The 24,383-nt window shown below is 44.8% G+C and overlaps 1 protein-coding gene across 1 annotated transcript in view; it reads right to left on the reverse strand.

Annotated features, from left to right (window-relative positions):
* LOC115462079 overlaps positions 1-24,027 on the reverse strand; it is a 136,234-nt gene extending 112,207 nt beyond the window's left edge. Inside the window, exons 1-2 of the mRNA XM_030192117.1 lie at positions 23,861-24,027; positions 23,154-23,284 (exon numbers count right to left, since the gene is read on the reverse strand). Coding sequence (XP_030047977.1) covers positions 23,154-23,284; positions 23,861-24,027 — 298 coding nt within the window. The remainder of the gene's footprint in view (positions 1-23,153; positions 23,285-23,860) is intronic.
* Positions 24,028-24,383: the final 356 nt, after the last annotated feature.

Below are 24,383 nucleotides of genomic sequence, written 5' to 3' on the forward strand. Positions count from 1 at the left end.
TCTTCTAATGCAGGAGGGACTGTGGAAGACAGGAGAGCTAGACTGAATCCTGAGGTTGTTGATGACTTCTTATTCATCCACACATTAAAAAATCATAATAGTGCTTCATAGGGCATATTTCTCCCCTCTAGGGCATACAGAACAGGTTGTATTTTGTACCCCTGGACAATTTAACAGGGTGGATTAGGATTCCTTGGGGTAGTAGAAGTCAGATATTGTTGGGGTTGGAAGAGTAGAGGTTGGTGGTGGTGTTGGGAGGGTTATTATAACTGCTAGTTATTATTGTTTTCTATTTGTAATTTATACACAACAGTTGCACAGCATATTGTTCCTTTTTATACTTTAATAAAAAGATTTAAATATAAAATCATAAGTGTTCAAGGCTTCTGCAGATGAGAACAGAGCCCATGGGGATGGGGTGGGGATGTGGACAGAACCTACGGGGATGGGACGGAGATGGAGACAGGGCCTGCGGGAATGGGGTGGGGACTGAGACGGAACCCACGGAGACAGGGTGGGGATGGGGACAAATTTTGTCTCCATGTCATTCTCTACTACCAGTACAATACAGGACTAAATTTACAACTCTCTCTGATCTTCAAGGCCTTTAAAGGAAATGAGCTAGAGTACTTGGAGAACAGGATCTCCCTCTATGTACCTCCAAGGTCTGTAAGATGCTTTCAAGGATCATCCCTAATCATATGTTCTCCAAAGGAAATCATGTAATGTGACATCCGCCAATGACCCTTCTCCAGATAGTACTGGAGAGATCCATCAGCAGAGCTTGGGCAGAGCCTGAAAATATCTAGTTAGTGGCAATATTCAAACTGCTATCTGGATGGCTCACCGGCTAAAGTTAGGACAACAAAATGCCTGGTCAGTTAGCTATCTGGTTAGTGGTTTGGATATCACTGCAAACTGGATACTTATCCAATATCCGGATTCTGTCACTGAATATCTGGTGTATTTCTACCTGAAGCGGCTGGCATTTTCACAAACACTGACTGTCACATGCTCAATTTTGGCCTTTATGTTTCTGCTTCACACATTAATTTTAATACAAAATTTTTTCCCCTGTTTACTAAGCGCTAGCGGCTGCCTTGCGCTAATGCTGACACAGCCCATTCACTTTGAATGGTCTGTATCGGCATTGCTGCACGGCTGCTCGTGCAGCTTAGTAAACAGGGGGGTTAATGTGCATTAGAACTGTGTAATGTGTGCTAATCAACAATGCATAATAATTTGTTGGTTACTGTGCATTAAATTGATTTAGCACACACTATCCCCCAATAGCACACCTAGCGTTCTGCACCAAAATCCAGGCATATTCTATAACAGCGCACGTAATTTAATTGGCTTAATAAGCTAATCAGCGTTGTTAACAGCAGTTAACAAGCAATAATGAGCACTAATTAGCACTAATTAGAATTTACATGCACAGCTCACTAAGCGTATTCTGTAATGCAGTGCGCTTAACTTCTAATGTACACAGGCAAAAATGGGCATGGTTATAGGTGGAGAAAAATAAAGTGATACCTTTATATTGGACTGATTTTAATGAATTTTTGATTAACCTTCAGAGGCCAACACTTCCTTCCTCAGGTCAGTAGAGGATACTATAACAGCAGTATACCGTCCTGACCTGACCTGAGGCAGAGGTTTTGGCCCCTGAAAGCTAATAAAAAAGGGTATTAGGCTAGTACAATAAAAAAAGATATTATCTTATTTTCCATTTTCAAGAGCCTGAACTCAGCATATGTGGGAGAGCCGGCACTGGAGCCTGAAGCACGCTACCGATTGCTGCACTGCTCAAACAGCACGGTAGGAGGCTCATGCAGTGGACCTCCTCAACTAGTGGGGCTTGGGCAGCTCTGTCAGCGATTCAACCAGTGCCACAATTTTGCACTGGGCTTAAGCTCAAAGTGCGGGGGGGGGGGGGGGCAGTTATGTCCCTGGGGTAATTGTTGCTGGATAGGGGGTGTAATAGAGTGAACTGAAACACTCCTTCTTATCCATTCCTGCTGTCACTGTTGTAAATAAAACGTATTCTGGAATGGCTGTGGGATGGAGGTGTACTCGGGTGGAGCCATGAGGTAGAGTGGGCAGAGCCAAGGCAGAGTAGGTTGGGGTTGTGGCGTGCACTAAAATCTCCCTCTCAAAAATTGGGATTCCTTGGCAGCTCTGTGGAGGTATTATTCAGCTGGGAGTGATTTCATGTTGTTTTAATGCAGGTGAATTGTGCTTGGATATTCAGTGATGGCATCTAACTAACTAACTGCTAATCATTTCTATAGCGCTACTAGACATATGCAGCATTGTAAGTACTTTTTCTGTCCCTAAAGGGCTCACAATCTAAGTTTTTTGCACCTGGGGCAATGGAGGATTGTGACTTGCCTGAGGTCAGAATGAGCTGCAGTGAGAATTGAAGCCAGGTCACAAGGATCAAAGCCCACTGCACTAACCAATAGGTTACTCCTCAACTCCTCTACTATACTGGCATCTATCTTGGTATCGCAGCTAGCTGGGAGTTACCAGGGTACCACTGATCTTCAATAGCTTTTTTTGCAGTCCTAAGAACTGAATAACTTAATAACTTAAGTGCCTGAAACCAGCAACACAAAGATACCTAAACTTGTATTGAACATTATGAACACTATATGATTTCCCTCTTTACGATTCCCTAATGTGTCTGTACTTATTTATCTCATTGACAGTATCATTACTCTGTATTTGTTTTCCACCGGAGGTGGCTATCACCTCACGGTACTATGCAAGCCACATTGAGCCTGCAAATAGGTGGGAAAATGTGGGGTACAAATAAATAAATAAATAAATAAATAAAATAGCTATCCGGGTCTGCTGCTGAATGTCAGTGGTGCCTGCGTGACTACCAGCTCTGCTCTCACTCCACCCCTGGACTGTCCTGGCATTAATTGGACAGTGCTGCAGTGGTCTCCCAGGATTTTCAGTGGCAGTGTCTGGTTATATACTGCTGAAAGTCTAGGGACCACCCAGTCAGCAGGAGATAACCAGATAGAAGCCTCTCCTACCCAGTTATCTCCAGGGCTGTAGCCAGACCTTGTGGTGGGAGGGGGCCAGATCCCGAGGTGGGAGGCACATATTGGTCTGCCGCCCTGCCTCCGCCGCCTCCCCTGCCACCATGCCGCTCCCCACCCACTGCCGCAGCAAATACCTTGGCTGGTGGGGGTCCCCGACCCCCTGCCAGCTGAAGCGTTGTCCAGTGCTGGTCTCAGTTTCACTAAAAGGAGCATGCCGGATGTGAGGGGAAGACAGAGCAGGCCAGGCAATGCAGCGGCACCGGAGACCGGCGCTGGACAATGCTTCAGCTGCTGGGGGTTGGTGACTCCCACCAGCAAAACCAGGGACCCAGAGGAAATGTTTTGGGGGGTGGCAGGCCCCCGTGGCCCAATGTAGCTACGCCACTGGTTATCTCCTATTGAATATTGACCCCTGTATATTTTAAGGCACATTAATGAATTGAATCTGTGCTAATAAATGTACATCCATAACAGCTATCCCACGAAGCGTGAATAGTACATTCCATTCATTCCCCTGGAACAGTTCTGATATAAGACAGAGCAATAGAGAGCATAGAAGTGTGGGTAAACCAGAAAGTCTTCTCCAGGATAGAAAGGAGAGAGGAATCTGAAGATATTTCCCGTAGAAGATGAGAGAAAAGGAGCATGGCTGCAGAATCTGGAGGGGATCAGACTTGTGGATGGAGCTCAATAAGATCCTAAAGACAGATGTATAAGAGATGCTTTCCTTTTTTTAACTGAATAGTCAGATTTTCTTGGAGTTACAGTACATAATCATCTTTATGTTTTATTTACGAGAATAATGTTTTATTTATTTATTTATGTTTTTATTTACGAGAATGGTGTGGGATTTGCGTTACAAGACGTATGAGGAGAGACTTTCTGAACTAAACATGTATACTCTGGAGGAAAGGAGAAGCAGGGGTGATATGATACAGACGTTCAAATATTTGAAAGGTATTAATCCGCAAACGAACCTTTTCCGGAGATGGGAAGATGGTAGAACGAGAGGACATGAAATGAGATTGAAGGGGGGCAGACTCAAGAAAAATGTCAGGAAGTATTTTTTCACGGAGAGAGTAGTGGATGCTTGGAATGCCCTCCCGCGGGAGGTGGTGGAAATGAAAACGGTAACGGAATTCAAACATGCGTGGGATAAGCATAAAGGAATCCTGTGCCGAAGGAATGGATCCTCAGGAGCTTAGTCAAGATCGGGAGGCGGGGCTGGTGGTTGGGAGGCGGGGATAGTGCTGGGCAGACTTGTACAGTCTGTGCCAGAGCCGGTGGTTGGGAAGCAGGGCTGGTGGTTGGGAGGCGAGGATAGTGCTGGGCAGACTTATACGGTCTGTGCCAGAGCCGGTGGTTGGGAGGCGGGGATAGTGCTGGGCAGACTTATACGGTCTGTGCCCTGAAGAGCACAGGTACAAATCAAAGTAGGGTATACACAAAAAGTAGCAAATATGAGTTATCTTGTTGGGCAGACTGGATGGACCGTGCAGGTCTTTTTCTGCCGTCATCTACTATGTTACTTTATTTTTACTGTTTTCCAGTTTCTTCTGTATAGTGCTCCGACTTATGAATGTAAACTTTTCTATTCAATGTAAGCAGAAAGATGTCATAAATATCCAGACTAATTTGCAGGCTGTACTTCTTATTCATGGAATTCAAGGAAGCATGTGACAAGCACTGAAGATCCTCAGCAGTGAAAGAATGAGGTGAGTAGAGGTACATAGCAAATAGGATCTACAGTTTCACAGCTAGTAGGAAGAAGGGGCAGAGTCTATATTTACCATAGGGAGAAAACATTTCAGAGCCTGTTTACTCTGGTAAATGGATTACCTGAAAATTCACCTCCACTACCCAGCTAAAAGTACACACGCTGGGTTTGGACAAGATCCTTGAGAAGAAGCCTATAAATAGTTATTAGCCAGGTAAACCTAGTGAATGCCACCACTTATCCATAGGAATGAGCAATTTATCTAATATTTGGGATCCTGCTGGGTGTTTCTGGGTAACCCAGATTAAGTACCATTGGAGAAAGGTTGCTAGGTTCAATGGACATTTTGGTCTGACTCAGCATGGTGTTCAGACTTTGGCCCTGCTTTTTGCTCCTGCTCAAGGATTGTGGCTGCGAGAGTGATCTTTATTAAATTTTTAGGAGGCGGAACATTTAATATGCTATGATGGCTCCATCTGTGACACTGCCACATATTTCCTTGGGGATATAATGGCTGGAATAGGCAAGGACTGAGCACATTACTAGTACACCCGAGTACTCGATGTGTGTGTAACTGTTTTTTTGTTTTCTGATACATGAGTTTGCTCTGAGTATATATTGAGTTAAAATTTAATGCCAAGAAGTGTAGAGTGATGCACTTGGGGCGCAGAAACCCAAAAGAGAGATACCGGATAGGAGGGGAGAGATTAGTAAACTTGACTCAGGAGAGAGACCTTGGGGTGTTGGTGTTGGTGTCGGAGGATCTGAAGGTGAAGAAACAATGTGACAAGGCAACGGACATGGCCAGAAGCATAGGCGCCCGGTATAAGAGGCTTGAAGAGGCTAAGCCTCCCCCCTGCTGCAGCAGAATGGATCAGCTGTGGAGTCCAGCTGCTCTGAGGGGATTAGATTGTTGATTTACCTCCATCCTCACAGCAGGAGCTGCAGTGAAAGCCCTCTAGCAGTTGTAGAAATTGGTTTATGGTTTGTTTACCTTACTGCTGGGAAAGCAGGGGGGGGGGGGGGGGTTGGCTGGAGGTGTCCTGGGTTGCCAGGGAGATATTTAACGAGGATGACTTCCTGACCTGCACTGAGGACAGATAGCAGCAGAATGGATACTAGGCCAGCATGATCAGAAAAAGTCACCAGACAACAAAGGTAGAAAAGATCATTTTATTTTCATTATAGTGTTTGGAATATGTCCACTTTGAGAATCAGGTGCTCAACATTAAAAGTTTATATTTATTTACTTATTTATGGCATTTTATCCCACATTAAACATGAATTAGGGTGTTTTGTGGCTCTACATGAGAACTGTGATGATATGATCCCTTGTTTCATATTGTTGACGGTCTGCATTTTCTGTATGGGTGGTATATTGGTGTATTAGGTCTGCCCAGTGTAATATTTATGGTACAGTAAGGTTCTGAGTGTGTTTTTGGACAAAGTTGTGCATAGTGTTTTGCAGTTGAGCGATTGTGGTTAGAATATGCTTTGAGCAACCACTTTATTCTTTGACATATGATACATATCTAATATCTAAATTTAATAAAAGGTATTAATTGTGACTTTTATTTTTATTTATTTATTTTTTCTGCATGTTATCAGACAATTATGGATTTAAGCTCCACCCTTGGCCTCACCCCTAACCTCGCCCCCTTTAGCCTCCCCAAACAGTTGGGCCACCGACCACCTATGGCCAGAAGGATGCTAGGCTGCATAGAGAGGGGCATAAACAGCAGAAGAAAGGAGATGTTGATGCCCTCGTTGGAGTATTGTGTTCAGTTTTGGAGGCTGTATCTTGCTAAAGATGTAAAAAGACTGGAACCGGTGCAAAGAAAAGCTATGAAAAAGGTATGGGATTTGCATTGTAAACCGTACGAGGAGACACTTGCTGACCTGAACATGTATACCTTGGAGGAAAGGAGAAACAGGGGTAATATGATACAGACGTTCAAATATTTGAAAGGTATTAATCCGCAAACTAACCTTTTCCGGAGACGGGAAGGCAGTAGAACTAGAGGACATGAATTGAGGTTGAAGGGTGGCAGACTCAGGACTAATGTCAGGAAGTATTTTTTCATGGAGAGGGTGGTGGATTTGTGGAATGCCCTCCTGCGGGAGGTGGTGGAGATGAAAACGGTAATGGAATTCAAACACACGTGGGATAAACACAAAGGAATCCTGTTTAGAAGGAATGGTTCCGTGGAATCTTAGTGGAGATTGGGTGGCGACGCCGGTAATTGGAAACAAAACAGGAGCTGGGCAGACATCTATGGTCTATGCCCTGATTGTGACTGAATAGATAGGGATGGGCTAGAGTGTAAATTTTAAGGGGCTTCGATGTTAGCTTCAGAACTTAGTACTTCTACGATCTGTGCCCTGAGAAAGGCAAGGACAAATCAAACTCGGGTATACATATAAAGTATCACATACCATGTAAAATGAGTTTATTTTGTTGGGCAGACTGGATGGACCGTACAGGTCTTTATCTGCCATCATTTTCTATGTTACTATAATATATTTTGAAAAAAATTTTTCGATTGTATTTTGCCACATTCATACTGCTCCTTATTTTCTTTTTCTATTAGAAACTCAAGTAGTAGCAAGATTCATTCTACCAATCCCAGAGCAAGCAATGGTTTCCCCCCATGTCCAGCTCATTAACAGACTATGGACTTTTTCCTTCAGGAACTTGTCCACACCTTTTTTAAACCCAAATATGCTAACTACTGTTACCACATCCTCCAGTAATGAGTTCAGGAGCTTAATGATTGTTTGAGTGTAAAAGTATTTCCTATTTGTTTTTAAACTATTTCCAAATAATTTCATGTCCCCTGGTCTGTGTACTTTTTGAAAGAGTGATAAATTGATTCACTTTTACCCATTCTATACCACTCAGGAATTTGTAAACCTCAATCATATCCTCCTTCAGTGTCACGTCTGTGGCCGTGACCACCCTTAGACTTACCCTGTTTCTGGGAGTCAGTGTCTGTGCTGGCTTCTGCTTGTCTCTGTGTCTGTGTCTGTCTTAGTTTCTCTCTGGCTCTGTGTGCTGATTGCCTTACAGGACCTCACCTGTGTGGGCTATGCCTCTTCCAAGATGGCTGCCGCCGCCTCCTCCTCTATGCCAGTATTCAAGATGGCTCCTGCTTGTCCTTCCTGTGGGCTCACTTCCTCTGTGTGTCAAGCCTCTGTTTGGAGGCAAGGAACTTCCTGCTTCTGTCCTGCTGGTGGTGACTCATCAGTGAGTTCCTTTATAAGGAAGGCCTGTGCTTGTAGTCAGGGCCTTCACATGGTGTCATTGTCTGGTGTCATGCCCAGAGGCCGACAGGTTAGTTAGTGTGTTGCTGTGCTGCTTCTAAGCCTGTCTTCTGTGTGGGCTTGCCCTTCTGTCTGGTACTTGTGGGCTTGCCCTTCTGCTCAGTACCTGTGGGCTTCTTGCCGTTCTGTGTGGGCTTGCCCTTCTGCTTAGTACCTGTGGGCTTCTTGCCCTTCTGTGTGGGCTTGCCCTTCTGCTTAGTACCCGTGGGCTTCTTGCCCTTCTGTGTGGGCTAGTGCCCTTCGGTTCCCAGTACCTGTGGGCTGCTAGCCTTCTGCCTTTAGTCTGTGTTTAGAGCCTGCTGTTCAGCCCTGGTTTCCCCGTCTGTGTTTGCAGCCTGCCCTACTCCCTGCTTGTATATTCTGTGTGCACATCCTGAACCTTGTATATCCTGTGTGCACATCCTGGTCCCTGCTTGTTCGTCCTGAGTCCTGGTTTTGGCTAGCTAGTGTTATCCGGTTTTCCGTTCTGCCTAGCTACCTTCTGTCCCATGTGTCTACCTTGTACCTTGCTTGTATATCCTGTGTGCTTATCCGGATCCCTGCTTATGTATCCTGATTCCTGTATCTGTCTAGCTAACGTGTATCTTCTGGGGGATTTATCTGGTTACCTGCCTCGACCTAGCTAGTGGGTTTGCTCAGGGGGTATTCCCAGTCTCCCCTTCTTCCTTGCTTGCATGTCTGCCCTAGTTCCTGCTCCTGATAAGCTTCTGTCTGTCTAGTCTGTCTGGTGTGTCTGGCTTAGCGGCTGCGTGCAGCGCTTAGTGCAGTCTAGTATTGTTCCCCTGTGTTTCCTAGACTCGAGGTGGGTCCTCTGGATCTTCAGTTCCGGCCTTGCCCTACAAGTCCTGTCGGCCGCCCGCACGCTAGAGCTCAACTCTAGCGGAAAGGTGGCGAAGTACAGGTGAAGCAGTTCCTGTTCTGCTGGTTCAGTTGCCTACTTCCAGTCCAGAGTTCCGGTCCGGTCCTTCCGGACGTCCAGTTCCAAGACGGTCTTGCCTGCCTCTGCCGCTCCGCGGCAGGGGCCCAAGAGCTCACAATTCCCAGTGCTGCCTTGAGGACCTGACAGTATGCCCAGGCCCTCGAGAACGCGACATTCAGCCGCCTCTTTTCCAAGCTGAAGAGGCCTAACCTCTTTAGCCTTTCCTCATATGAGAGGCATTCCATCCCCTTTATCATTTTGGTTGTTTTTCTTTGAACCTTTTCTAAATCCACTATATCTTTTTTGAGATACGGTGACCAGAATTGAACACAATACCCTAGGTGAGGTCACACCGTGGAGTGATACAGAGGCATTATAATATTCTTGGTCTTATTTACCATCCCTTTTCTAATAATTCCTAGCATCCTGTTTGCTTTTTTGGCTGCCGCCGCACACTGGGCAGAAGATTTCAGTGTATTGTCTACAACAATACCTAGATCTTTTCTTGAGTGCTGACTCTGAAGGTGGAGCCTAGCATCAGGTAACTATGATTCGGATTATTCTTCCCAATGTGCATCACCTTGCATTTGTCCACATTGAATTTCATCTGTCATTTGGGTGCCCAATCTTCCAATTTCCTAAGGTCTTCCTGCAATTTTTTACAATCTGCATGTGTTTTGACAATTTTGAATAGTTTTGTGCCATCTGCAAATTTAATCACCTCACTGACATGCCTACTTTCTTTTATAGAATACTAGTGTGACAGGGTAGATACATGCATATGCATTCAGGTGTGAACACGTACACTAGCCATAGAACTAGAATATGTGCGCAACTTATATTATCCTATGTTATGTACATAACTATGTGCCTTGCACACACTCCGTCCAGGCTTCACCTATGTATATATCTACCTGCAAACTACACACTATCAAAGATATGCAAGTAGTTACAGAATAGTGCATAGCCAAAATATTGGCATATCTCTCTATATAAAAGGCACCACCAACGTTCTAAATGAAGCCTCCAGCCGGAAGTGTGAAGGGGGAGAGATATCCGGTTTCCCCATGAGTGTCTGCCCCGCCCTCGCTCTCTCTGTAACACAAACAGTGAAGGAAAACACAGCAAAGCATGAAATCAAATCGCTCTCTCTGTAACAGTGAAGGACTCAGAGGGGGGAGGGGGGAGGGGAGAGAGGGCAGAAGCCCTCACTATCTCTGTAACATAAACACAGCACAGCAGGAAACTTAACACTGAAAGACTCGACTCCAAGGGGGGAGGGGACAGAGAGGACAGACAGCACAGGGGAAGGGAGAGAGGGCAGGGACACACACATTCCCACATGCACACAGAAGAAAACCTTGCTAGCCCCTGTTTCATTTGCATCAGAAATGGGGCTTTTTTATTAGTACACACATATGTACATATATGCTAGCATTGTAAAAATCTACAGGTGTAATTGGTACATAAATGCTACCCCACACATGGAAGAAACCAGCGAAGTGGAGGAACAAATGAACCACTATGATGCCGCACAGGGAAAGGAAGGAGTAGGGTTGTAGAAGGTCTTCCAACACAAAACACTCACTCAAGAATGTTTGTCCAAATCTTTATTAGGGAAACATCTAAGACCAGGTCTTAGCTATTTGGTCTTAGCTGTTGTCCTCATAAAGACTTGGACAAATGTTCTTGTGTGAACGTTTTGCATTGGAAGACCATCTACAACCCTACCCCACACCTGAAACAGAGCACTCAGACTGAAGTAGAACGCTCATGACAAGCCTAGGCTTCATGCTTGCATTATTAGCTTTAGTAGTATTTCTGCTGTTATTTTATTCCATTTTGAGAAGTTCAGAGGGCTGCAAGTGAAGACAGCACATCACATGAGACTGCATTAGAAAGACGAAGCAAGCAGCTCTGATATCATGCTATGCAAAACTCCAGAGCCAGAAGGATCATACAGAAAGTTACTGGAGGAATAACCTAATGGGTTGTACAATGCAGTGAGTTAACAACCAGGGGAACTGGGTTTGATTCCTGCAGCTCCTTATGACCCTGGGCAAGTCACTGAACCCTCCGTGGCACCAGGTACAAAAGTTAGATTGTGAGCCCACCAGGGACAGAGAAAGTACTTATATATAACTCAAACTGCTTTGAGAGGTGGTATATCAAATGCACTACCATTACCCCCCTTGTTGAACAATGCTGGCGCAATGTTATTTCCACAGAAACCATAAGATAATGGTTGCTTTTTCCAAGTCTGGTCATGCATGATGTGCAAAAGAACAAGCTTGTATGAAGGCAAGGTTATGCATAGTTTAACTGCATCTACTGAAGGCTGTCAAAAGAACAGATAGCCTGGAGAACTGCTCCTGGACATGTAAGAAATCTTTGCAATTGTTTTAACAGCGCAAGTCACTTGAAGCCACTGGAAAAGTGGCAGCACTGAAAATACTGATCCTATCTTATTAGGCACAACCTGGCACATCATAACTCTGATAAAGAGAATCATAAACTCCACAACACTGCCATATTATAAAGAGTATAAAATAATGACACCTTTGCAGTAAATGTGTAAACATTGCTTTAAAGAGTTATATGTTTTTCATTGAAGTTTAATAAAACATTTATATAAGTTCAACCCAACATTTCATGTACAATTCAGAGGATTAAATATCAAAAGCTGTACTAGAAAAATAGATCTTTTTTGATCGTATATAAAGACAAATGGTGCAAAACTGGGAAACAGGAGACAGCAGGAGAAATCACAGAGGGGACCAGCAATGGTTAGGGAAAGATGAAATTGACCAGAGCAATATTAGAGGTTGGCTTGGGGTGGGGGGCTTCAATGGGTGAAAGAGGATCAATGTCAGGAGTGAGCTGGCACCAGGGGTGGGAATATTTTGAGAGAAAGGAGTTGGAATAAGCAGTAGATTTATCCTGTCATGTTCTCTACGTGACTGAGGCCCCAAGTCCCTTGTCATCACTTCTACCCACTACCAGTATTTCAGATATGGCTTGCCTTTGCTGGTAAGAAGGGTTGTTGCACTGGGCCCTCCATTGCATTAGTTCAAAAAAAGACATAAAGGTCAATATCCAAAGTGATTTAAGAAGGTAGAGGTGGGGAGGATCTGGCAGTTATGTGGGTACCAGCAGTATTAAGTGCTGGTGCCTGCATAGCTAAGCAGACAGATAAGACCCCCCACAAAAGGGAATCCTAAGTATGCTTGCTTAGTTAACTGGATTTCTTTTCATCCAGCTGGAAATCAAATTGTGGGGTACCCCAAGGCTCCTCACTTTCCCCACTCTTTTAAATATCTATGGCACTCATTTTCGAACCATATAGACATCTCAAAAGACCAAAATGGATGTCATGTTCTTGAAACGTCCAAATCTCAGTTTTGCCAAGGCAGAATAGGGACGTCCAACACTGCAGTATGTCTAAATAACAAGGAGGTGTGTTCTGGATGCGTTTTGGGCGGGACTAGAGGGGGGACTAGAGAGGTCCTGAATTCCTGACAGCCATGTAAGCCGCATTGAGCCTGCCATGAGTGGGAAAGCGCGGGGTACAAATGTAACAAAAAAAAAAACAAAAACAAACAAAAAAAAGTGACGTATACTTATCTATGTTGATACAAGGTATAGATAAATGTTGTAAAAGGTATTAAAATCAGGGATGTACCCACTTACGTCAAACACTGATGACAAAGATGATGGCTTGCTTGAAAAAAATGAGCAGCACTGTTTATCCAGCACTCTTTCCCCTCCAATTTACTTTATTCACAAAACAGGCCTGATTTATCAAGAGACATAGCCAGTGAAAACTTTATGATTATACTTTGCTTTTGGGCCTACTGGTTAGTGTAGTGGATTGCAGACCTGGGGAACCAGGTTCAAGTCCCTCTGCAGCTCCATGTGACCCTGGGAAAGTCAGAACCTTCCATTGCCCCAGGTACAACAGTAGTACAATGTACTACTTAGATTGTCAGTCTACCGGGGATAGACCCTGTACCTGTAAAATGAAACTGTAAACCACTTAGGTCTAAGCAGTATATAAATACTTAAATGCAGTGGCGTTCCGACCCTAGCTGACACCTGGGGCGGATCGCCGATGTGCCCCTCCCGGGTGCAGCGTGACCCCCCCCCCGGCGAAATGACACCTCTTCCCTCCCCCCGGCGAAATGACACCCCCCCGGGTGCACGCTGCTGGGGGGGGGGGGGGGGTGCCACGGTGCACGCCTGTTGCCCTGTCTCAGTCCGAGTTCGCAATTCGCATGTGTTCACTGCTCCCTCTGAGTCTGCCCCGGAACAGGAAGTAACCTGTTCTGGGGCAGACTCAGAGGGAGCAGTGAACACATGCGAATTGCGAACTCGGACTGAGACAGGGCAACAGGTGCGCGCCGCGGCACCCCTTGGTACACCACTGCTTAAATGAAATGAAAGCATAATTACAAAGAGCAATTTGTATATAGGATGGCCACTGAGGCAGCCATAGAAAATAAAACCTCCCCTGGTAAAAGTCACCCAAACATTGCTACTATAAAGGTCTAATCTCTGTCTTCCTCCCTGTGTCTGGGAGTCAGATATGCAGCTATGCAAACAGGTTAGCAGCCCTTCAGGTCTCAGGGGTAGACTGTTACTCCTCCCACTCTATGACTCCTGAGCCATGGAGGAAGAGATGGCAATATACATTCATCTTGTCCCTCTTTCTTTTCCCTTTGCAAAAGCACCAAACTGCAAATGGCTTATGGGGGCTGCTGCATGTCTGACAGTTTCCATGGCAGGGATGAGGTTGCCAGTGCCACCCTGGCCATCCCAAAGCAATGGAGTGTTAAATGCTTGCCCAAGGCTGTAAAGAGCACCTATGTGATTTGAACTTAGGCCTTCTAGTTCCCAGCATGCTGCTTTAACCATTAGGCTACTCCTCCAACCCATGTTGCTCCTACTCTGCCATTACTCTGTCTATAGTATTGTGCCTCAAGAAACTGAGTGGGCCCTGAAGAAAAGTTCCTTTAAGGTAGGACTTAAACCATTCAGCTGCTGCATAAACAATGTATGGTACTGGCTAACAGTATCAAATGCTGAAGCTAAAGTTAAGCAAAAGCAGAACCACACATCTCCCTATATCCATCGATCTAAGAAGATTGTCTGTTACGCATAGCACAACAGTATCTCTCCGGTGATACTTCCTAATCTGCTTGTTCCCTATTTGTACAATAATGTTTCATGAATCTGGTAGATTTAAGACACACCTTTGATTACTCAAAGATCTTGGATTTAAATTAACATCGTTCAACAATGGCCACACAATAGTGGTCTTCAAAATTTATTGAAATATCCCTTTCATCAGCGCTGTATCAAGGGCTGTGCACAGGGTACAAATATGGAGGGGGGCAAAAACTGCACCCAGTCTACCATCTCCTCTCATTAGCAGTGGCACAGCTGGCAAGACAGAGGGGTTGGAGGCATCAGTGGGTAAGTTGCAGAAGGTACAACTTCTGCCTTTCATCAAGGCAGTGTTAACTCAATCTATCAATTACTCATCACCTGCTGCTCTATTTAATCAAAGGGAACGGGGGTCTTCCTTGCAAACATAAGGTGCATTGAAGGTATAATTGCATACATCTTACTATTTACTAAAGTAAATAATTCTCACGCCATTTGCTTACTCTCCCCCATATGAGGGACTGATATATGCCCTAAATCAAAAATGAAATCCTCACGAGGTGCATTTTTTTCCAATTCTGTTCATTCATCCCCAGTTGAGCATCAGGCTCAAAATCCTGGAAAATCCTTATAGTTTTCTTTTTAAAATATTCCTATATCATCACACTTTTCCTGTGAAGAAACCAATTCTAGAGAATTCCAGTTCCCACGCATACATTTGTTTACAAATAAAAGTGGTTCCTGTGCCTTGTTCTTATTTGACTGCATGATCTTCACCTAAAGCATCTTTTTTTTGCTTCCTTTATTAATCTTTGGTAATGTATTGTATAATTTTAAGGTGTTTATTTTGGTGATTTTATGATTGTTTTGTATCTCTTTCTGTGTATGTACTCCACTTTGTCCTTTAGTTTAGATTAAAAAGACAGAATATAAATACAGAAATTAAATTCCAGTACAGTTTGTCTTTTCTTTAGTAAAGGAGTTCATGATGAACAGAAACTTGACTTGGCCCTAACACCTCCTAATGATTTTGGCTGGAAATCATTCAATGAAGAAAGGAGTTCCTTGGTGTTTTGGGGCTAGAATGACATTCTATAGGAGGAAAACCTCTGACAACCTTTGCTGTTATTAACATTAACAATAAATTTATATTCCACCTTTTGGTTTAATGCGGATCACTCAATAAAGAAGACTGGACATTTCCAGGAATAACAGAAGATAACCTAGCAAAAACAGAGTATCCCTAAACTACATGTTCTAGTTAACATTTTTTAGAACAAAGTTTCTAATTGGTTATAAGAAATTTCAGACATCAAGATATCCTTATCCAAACAAACTACTTGATATGAAAAAAGAGTATCAATTAGTCTAGTTCTCCTCATATTTTTGAGAGAAGGAAAAGGTGAAAAGTTCTGAAATCCTGGTAACTCTTATTTTGTTAGCAAAAACAAGATGGTTCAACAAATAAAGTGGAGATAAGCCATATATAATTTAAATAAAATCCTGGCATGCACAGGGAGTCAGTGAAGCCTCACATAATAACAGGATACACAGTCAAACTTTTTAAAAGAAAAAAAAATCAGGCATAATGCTATATTTTGTATAGTGAGAAGTTTCTTCAGTATCTGTTTGGATGCTCCCTAATGAACAATATTACAGTAATCAAGTAAACTAAAAATCAAAGCCTGAACAATAAGTTGAAAATGATTTTGGTGAAAATTCCACGCAAATTATGCAGCAATAAGGATCTCTGAGTAGGTAAACATTAAAAAGAACAGGAGACAACAGCAAACCCTGTGGAATCCTACATGAGTTCCAATTCTCCTAACTTCATGCCAGTGAGGTGCATCACATCAAAGCAGTATAATCCTTCATTCACAATAAATTGTCAGGTATGCTACTTGAACAGAGAATATTCTTTATTTCACACCTCAATTCCTTGTAGCCAAATTTTATTGTTGCAAAGTCCACAGACATAGTGAGGCCTAGAAACAGATAATAAAGCATCTAAGGAGAATGTAAGTATTCTGTATCCACCAAATGTTTCTTAAACATATATGGTAATATAAATTAGGACTTTTCTACAAGGACTCTACTTTCACATGTAAAGAGTGATTTCCCTCCTTAAACTCCATGGTTGGCATTGCACTAAAATTTTAATTAGACTGGGATATTCAGCTCTGGCTGGTACCCAGACACCAATTTTTTTTTTGTTACATTTGTATCCTGTGCTTTCCCACTCATGGCAGGCTCAAGGCTTACATGGGGCAACAGAGGGTTAAGTGACTACTTGCCCAGAGTCACAAGGAGCTGCCTATGCCTGAGGTGGGAATTGAACTCAGTTCCCCAGGACCAAAGTCTATCACCCTAACCACTAGGCCACTCCTCCATGTGGCAATAAAAGGGGCCCTGCCGTGTTATCAGCATGCGAATTCACCATGTGCCAAGGCCCGCCTTTTACCATTGGGGTATAAGGCTTTTTTTTCTATGGAGGGGAAGGAAATTAGGAACACAGATTTGGAAAGCTCTACCAATACAGGTCAGAACCATGACTAATTATAGTTTATATAGGAAACTCCTGAAAGCAGTGCTGTTTAAGAAAATTTTTTTATGCTGAGGCTATTTATGTTCTTTATGAACTTTGTAATTCTTCTGGGAATTGTTGTAATCCGCTTGGCACTTGAATGGTTATTGCGGAATATAAGAACATTTGTAATTGTAACTGTAATACCAGTGCTATAAGTACGTGTATAGAATGACCACTAGAAGGTATCCAAGTACCAAATAACTATCTAGACTACTTATGATAGCTAGTTCGCTGTCTTAACTGACCCAGAATATCAGCAGCAGCCAGATACATAGTAACAGTAGATGATGGCAGAAAAAGACCTGCACGGTCCATCCAGTCTGCCCAAGAAGATAAATTCATATGTGCTGCTTTTTTATTTGTACTGTCCTCTTCAGGGCACAGACCATATAAGTCTGGCCAGCCCTATCCCCGCCTCCCAACCACCAACCCCGCCTCCTACCACCAGCTCTGGCACAGACTGTATAAGTCTGCCCAGCACTATCCCCGCCGCCCAACCACCAGCCCCACCTCCCACCACCGACTCTGGCACAGACCGTATAAGTCTGAATGAGAGGAATGGGATGAATGAGTTAAATGATGGTAAAAGAGGAAATAGGAGATGGGGTAGAGGTAGGAGACATACTATAGTAACATAGTAGATGACGGCAGAAAAAGACCTGCACGGTCCACCCAACAAGATAAACTCACGTGTCATTTTTTGTGTATACCTTACCTTGATTTGTACCTGTCTTTTTCAGGGTACAGACCATATAAGTCTGCCCAGCACTATCCCCACCTCCCAACCACCTGCCCCGCCTCCCACCACCGGCTCTGGCACAGACTGTATAAGTCTGCCCAGCACTATCCCCAGAAGAATAGTTTGAAGGCAAGGGAAAGAAAGAGAGACAGGGATGGAGCTGGACTGGTGAGGGGATGAGAAGGAGTGGAGGGTAGGTGAGGGCTGAGAAGGTAAGAACAGAGGATGGAAATGGAGGACTAGCAAATAGATGGAAGATGGGGAGGATAGGAGACTAGGGAAGGAGAGAGACAGAGGGGACAGAGGGAGTACGGGAAAGGGGATGAGAAGGTGATGAGAAAAGCTGGTTAGGTAGAAGAGAGGTGAAAAGGAGAAGACTAAGAAGAGGGAGAGAGAAAAGGTAAAATCAAATGGACAGATATAAACACAGAAGAGAAAAGTGGGAAAAAACATGAAAAGAAAAGAAGTCAAAAGGAAAGGCAAACCTGTAAAATAACTTGGTAGACGACTGACACAAGGAAAGTGGAAAAGAGACTGGGAACAGCCCATTTAGAGATAAAATGCCCAAACAACAATGATAAAAAAAAATATTAGCTAATTGTTTTTAAGGATTAGTATGTGTCTGCTTTGGGAAATGTACATCTTTTCTATTTTGCAGAACATAGGAGAAAATGCATTTCTGTTTCTCTTTTACCATTATTGCACTGCTTATAAAGTTTGGCTTTCTTGGGTAGAGGGGACTCCATTTCAGTTGTTGTTTACGTGTTTTTGTAGTCCCCTATTTTGTATCTAGTAAGGGTCTGTCCATATTCTGCATGTGTGACTGAGGTGAAGGATTCTGCTAGCATGTTGTGTCTTTGTAGGAATCTGTAAAAGTGCAGCTTGTTCCTGTTTCCCAACAGCAGGTATATTGGTGCTCTAGGACTACTACTACTAATAATCATTTCTACAGTGCTACTAGACTTACACAGTGCTGTACACTAACAGGCTCATTTTCGAAAGAGAAGGACATCCATCTTTTGACATAAATCGGAAGATGGACGTCCATCTCCCAGAGACGTCCAAATCAGTATAATTGAAACCCGATTTTGCACGTCTCCAACTGCAGTCCATCGCAAGGATGTCCAGATTTCAAGGGGGCTTTTCGGAGGTGTAGCGAAGGCGGGACTTGGGTGTGGCTAACACTTGGACGTCTTTGACCCATAATTTAAAAAAAAAGCAAGGACATCCATGACGAACATTTGGACGTTTTCACCAAGATGTGTTTTTTTTACGAATAAGGCACAAAAAGGTGCTCAAAATGACCAGATGACCACCGGAGGGAAATCGGGGGTGACCTCTCGTTATTCCCCCAGTGGTCACTAAACCCCTCCCACCCTCAAAAAACATCTTTAAAAATATTTCGTGCCAGCCTCAGATGTCATACTCAGGTCCTTGACAGCTCATGAAGGTCCCAGGAGCAGTTTTATTGGGTACTGCAGTGCACTTCAGACAGGCGGACCCAGGTCCATATCCCCCCTACCTGTTACATATGTGAAGGAAATAGCGAGCTCTCCAAAACCCACCACAAACCCACTGTACCCACATCTAGGTGCCCCCTTCACCCGTAAGGGCTATGGTAGTGGTGTACAGTTGGGGGTAGTGGGTTTTGGGGGGCTCAGCACATAAGGTAAGGGAGCTATGTTCCTGGGAGCATTTTATGAAGTCCACTGCAGTGCCCCCTAGGGTGCCCGGTTGGTGTCCTGGCATGTCAGAGGGACCAGTGCACTAGAAATGTTGGCTTCTCCCACATCCAAATGGCTTGCATTTGGACGTTTTTAACTTGGACATCTTTGGTTTCGAAAATCGCCGAAAGTCAAAGACATCCAAATCTAGGTACATCCAAATTGAACGATGCTCTTGGATTTGGACGTCTTTGACGGTATTTTCAAAACGAAAGATGGACGTCTATCTTGTTTTGAAAATACGGTTTTCCTTGCCCCTGGATTTGGATGTTTTACAAAGACGTCCAAATTCAAACATAGACATTTCTTTCGAAAATGCCCCTCCACGTCTATTTCAGGCATATGGTGCAGCAAGATAAAAGAAATGGAGTCTGGAGTTAGCAGTAGAGGAGAAGGGTACAGATGAGAGAGATTTACCCAATGAACAGAGTTCCCAGAGAGGTCAGTGGAGAGGTACTGAGGAGCTGCAGAGTGAATGCACTTGTAAGTCAATAAGAGGAGTTTGAACTATATGCGGAAACGGATAGGGAGCCAATGAAGTGACTTGAGGAGAGGGCTAATATGACCATAGCGACACTGGCGGAATATAAGTCGTGCAGCAGAATTTTGAACAGATTGAAGGAGAGAGAGATGGCTTAGTGGGAGACCTGTGAGAAGCAAGTTGCAATAGTCTAAGTGAGAGATGATAAGATTGTGGATAAGGGTTTTGGTAGTGTGCTCAGAAAGGAAAGTACGAATTTTGGTGATATTATAGAGAAAGAAATGACCGGTTTTAGCAGTCTTTTGAATATGTGCAGAGAAAGAGAGAGTCAAAGATGACCCCGAGGTTATGAGCTGATGAGACAGGGAGGATGAGAGTGTTATCCACAGAGATAGAGAATGGTGGAAGAGGAGAGGTTGGTTTAGGGGAAAATATAAGAAGCTCAGTTTTGGTTTAGTTTCAGGTGGTGGTGAGATATCCAGGCAGCAAAGTCAGACAGGTAGGTCGATACTTGGGCCTGGCTTCCTGCTGAAATTTCTGGTGTGGAGAGGTAGATCTGGGAGCCATCAGCATAAAGGTGATACTGAAAACCATGGGATGAAATAGAGCACCAGGGGAAGAAGTACAGGTGGAAAAAAGAAGAGGTCCCAAGACAGAGGCTGGTAGATGGAATTTTGCTACTTTTTTGATTCTGCCAAGTACTTGTGACATTGCATGGCCATTGTTAGAAGCAGGATACTGGGCTAGAGGGAATTTTGGTCAGACCCTGTATTGCTATTCTTATGGTTTTTTGCTGCTTTGCAGCTAAGTTTTGTAGTATGAGCTGTGAAATCTGGCAGATCTTATCACAAGACCTGACTACACAGCAGCAGGGGAGGGTGCACTTAATTGCCTTTCCTACTGCCCAGCTCCAGGGGCTGCCAAAAGAAAAGAGACTTCAGGCTGTTCTTGGGCCTGGCGGCTGTAACTTCTTCCTCCTTCGGCTGAATCTTACTAAAGCTGAAGGCAAGAGCTGGCAGGACGTGAGCATGTCAGATGCTCAAAGCTGTGCACTGGCCTAGTGCATAACTTTTGTAACTTTTGTCAGCATCAGCCGAAGGAGGATGAAGCTGCAAGTTACAGCCAGTAACTGTGGGGGGAGGAGGCTGGAAAAAAATGCCGATAACAGTGTGGAGACCAGGGGCGTATCTGGACTCGGGCGGTAGGGGGGGCCAGAGCCAGAGGGAGGGGGCACATTTTAACCCCCCCCCCCGGCGCCACCGATCCCCCCCCCCGCCATTTCCGGACCCCCCCCTCGCCACCAATGACACCCTCCCCCGCTGCTGTCACTTACCTTTGCTGGCGGGGGACCCCAATCCCCCGCCAGCCGAGGTCCTCTCTTCCATGCAGGCTGCGCTGCTGCAAGTTTCAACGCTTCCTGTTCTTCTGAGTCTGACGTCCTGCACGTACAACGCGCAGGACGTCAGACTGAATTCCAAATTCTGAGTCTGATGTTCTGTACGTTGTACGTGCAGGACGTCAGAATCAGAAGAACAGGAAGCGTTGAAACTTGCATCCTGCACGGAAGAGAGGACTTCGGCTGGCGGGGGCTTGGGGTCCCCCGCCAGCAAAGATCGGCGACGGGTTGGTGGCGGGCGGGCGGGGAGGGGGAGGGTGGAGAGGGTCTGTGGTAGGGGGGTCCATGGCGAAATCTGCGGGGGCCCAGGCCCCTGTGGCCCCACGCAGATACGCCCCTGGTGGAGACTTGAATATAAATTGAGATACCCATTTCTGGCCCAAAGATCTTGGTTTGTATTCAAGTATATACCCTGACCTAGGCAATATATCCCTCCCACCACATACATATTCCCAGGGCCGCCAAGGGGGGCCCAGCGCTGGGGTCTCTCTCCTTCTCCTGCTCCCAGGCAGCCGGCACTGCAGTCTCCGGTCTCTACCTGCCTGCCCTCAGTTCCATCGGCGGCCCCCTTCTGTCTGCCACCGGGCCCCCTGCATTTGGAAAAGGAAGAGCCTCGGGCCTTCCCTCACTGTATTCCGCCCTCGTCTGATGTAACTTCCTGTTTCCACGAGGGCAGGGCACAGTGAGGGAGGGTCCGGTGGTGGACGGAGGGGGGGGGCTGTCAACGGGGCTGGGTGGGTGGAGACTGGGGACTGCGGCACCGGCTGCCTGGGAGCAGGAGACGGAGGCGACAGTGGTAGTGATTTGGGGGGGGGGCGACGGTGGCCCCAGGGGTGGCCTTGCTCCGGGCCCGACTCAGTCTCTCGGCGGCCCTGCATATTCCTGCCCCAGATTCTCACTCACACACTCCCTTTTTAGGCTGCCTGATACAGACATTCCCCATCTCCTAGTTTCCATACATACCTCCACAGTACTTCCTCTGCATATACCACCTTTCTGTGGTTTTTCCAACTACATTCAAGGTGGTTTACATAGTATATACAGGTACTTACCTGGGGCAATGGAGAGTCACAAGGAGCTGCAGTGGGAATTCTTCAGGATCAAAGTCCACTGCACTAACCACTAGGCTATTCCTCCACTGGTATCATAGGGGCCTCTCTTAATTTCTTCACCAGCTATGTCACTGGTTATCTGTCATGTTAACAGTTTACATGTGGTAATGACGTCTGCGTGGGTACAGTCCCCACCCATTCATACCCCCCAAATGGCAGTTTTGGGTTTAGCTGTTTAATGCAGGAATTAGCCTGTATTGCTAATATGTGGGGATTCTTGCATTGAACAACTGATGCTGCTTCCTAAATAGGTTCCTTTGTACGAGAAGGATCCCCTCTATCCATTGTTGAGAATGCCAGAGTGCAAGGGTGGACGAGCACATGGGCTCTGGGAGTGAGTCTGTAGGGTCAGCAGGCCTAAGGTGAGGGAGGATTGGAGAAAGGAGTGACTCAGTAAATCTATCAAGGAGAAGAGGTCTGATTCACAGAGTCTCTGGAGAAGAAAAAGAGGTGAAAGCTGACACTAACCTAAAGACTGCAGAGACCAATGGAGAAAAGGTGCCTTGCTATTTTAGCTGCATTATATAAAAGAGAGTGGAAGAGAATCCAGAAATCAAAGGATCGACTTTGCTGACTTGGGTTTTCCTGTGTATGTTTGAGTGGAAGTCTTATTTTTTGCTTTTGTGTCTGCTTTGAAGAAGCTGTTCAGTAAATTCCCTTTTATTCTGAGCAGCTGTTCCAAGTGGACAACTGTCTCTTTGAAGCTTGAGTGCGTTGCCTGTTGCCTCCCAACATGAGCCCTGGCTGCACAAACAACCCCTAGTGCAGCTCACCTGGCACACCAAGGCTATACTTGTGATTCTTTAGAAAATATGTTACAGTCATAAAACTGAGCAATTTTGGGGGTTTTAAAAATGAAAATAATTGATTTTCTTTTCAATTGGATGAAAAATACAATTATATTTAACCAAGAGTGGAACTGCTCTTACTTTTACAGGCATCTGCATGAGCTGTAATCCAATTTGGCTGAGACGGATCTGTCATGTCTACAATTATTTTTCCTCCACTGTTATAGAAAGCACTTGCATAAATGCCCATGATGCTTCCAATACCGTGGAACCTGAAAGATATGTAAGATAAATCAGACAATGTCATTAGCAATCAAGGCATTTCAGAGGAACCGACTGTGTAGTTCAATTAATTAGAATGGTCTGGAGGGTGTGAAAGGAATTGATAGACCAATGTTAGAGTAGATTAGTGGTCAAAATAATTAAAAAAATGCAGGAGGTCATGATCCAGCCACAAACAAGCAACTGTGCACAAGTCTGCTTTCTATTCAATGAGCTGCTTGACAACATTGAGAAAATTCAGAGCGCTTTGAGCAGCTAAGTCTGGCAAAATATCATTCTTGGCAGGATGTACAGCGATACTTCCTCTGACATATTGCGAATGTGATGCAGGGATCTTTTTAATGGTTCGGACTCGGTGACGAACACGTGATGCTGGTGGAAAAGCTTTTAGTACTGAATGATGGCATTGTGCTTTCAGTATGTGTCAAACATGACATCCTCGCCAATAACATGATTCTCGAGGGTACGCAGTGAAGAAAACAATGCTTTCAGCTTGTATATGTAGAACTAGAGGTTGCAGGGGATGCCCCTTTTTATTATATCAGGCTTCCTATGTTTCTGGCTACCTTTCCAGCCTGTGGACTGAGCAGGGTTTTGGTTTAGTGGGATGTTTGGGCAGCTGTTGCATAATTTGCTTCCCACCTGCAGCTATAGAATGACAGCAAAGAGTCCCTGCTGCTTTCCCCATTTCTGTGCTGCTCACTGCCCTTAGATCTCCAAATGCAGTCTTCATCACTCCCTCTCCCATTCCCTTGTACCCCTTCCCCTGCTCTATTCAGTTGCTTGCTTGCTTCCAAACCTCTTTCCCTAAGACTTAGCTGCTGTCACAATTAATCTTCTATTTCCTTCCTTCAACTGTCAGGGATGTACTGCATTGTCCAGCCTCTGTTACCACTCACTACTACATCATTTATTTAGTAGTACTAGATGTATGCAGTGCTGTACTCATTATATGCAGGCACTTTATCTGTCCCTAGAGGGCTCACAATCTAAGTTCTTGTACCTGGGGCAATAGAGGGTTAAGTGACTTGCTCAAGGTCACAAGGAGCTGCAGTGGAAATTGAACCCAGGTCGCCAGGATCAAAGCCC

Source organism: Microcaecilia unicolor, chromosome 2, assembly GCF_901765095.1.
Source record: "Microcaecilia unicolor chromosome 2, aMicUni1.1, whole genome shotgun sequence".
Taxonomy (NCBI): Eukaryota; Metazoa; Chordata; class Amphibia; order Gymnophiona; family Siphonopidae; genus Microcaecilia; species Microcaecilia unicolor.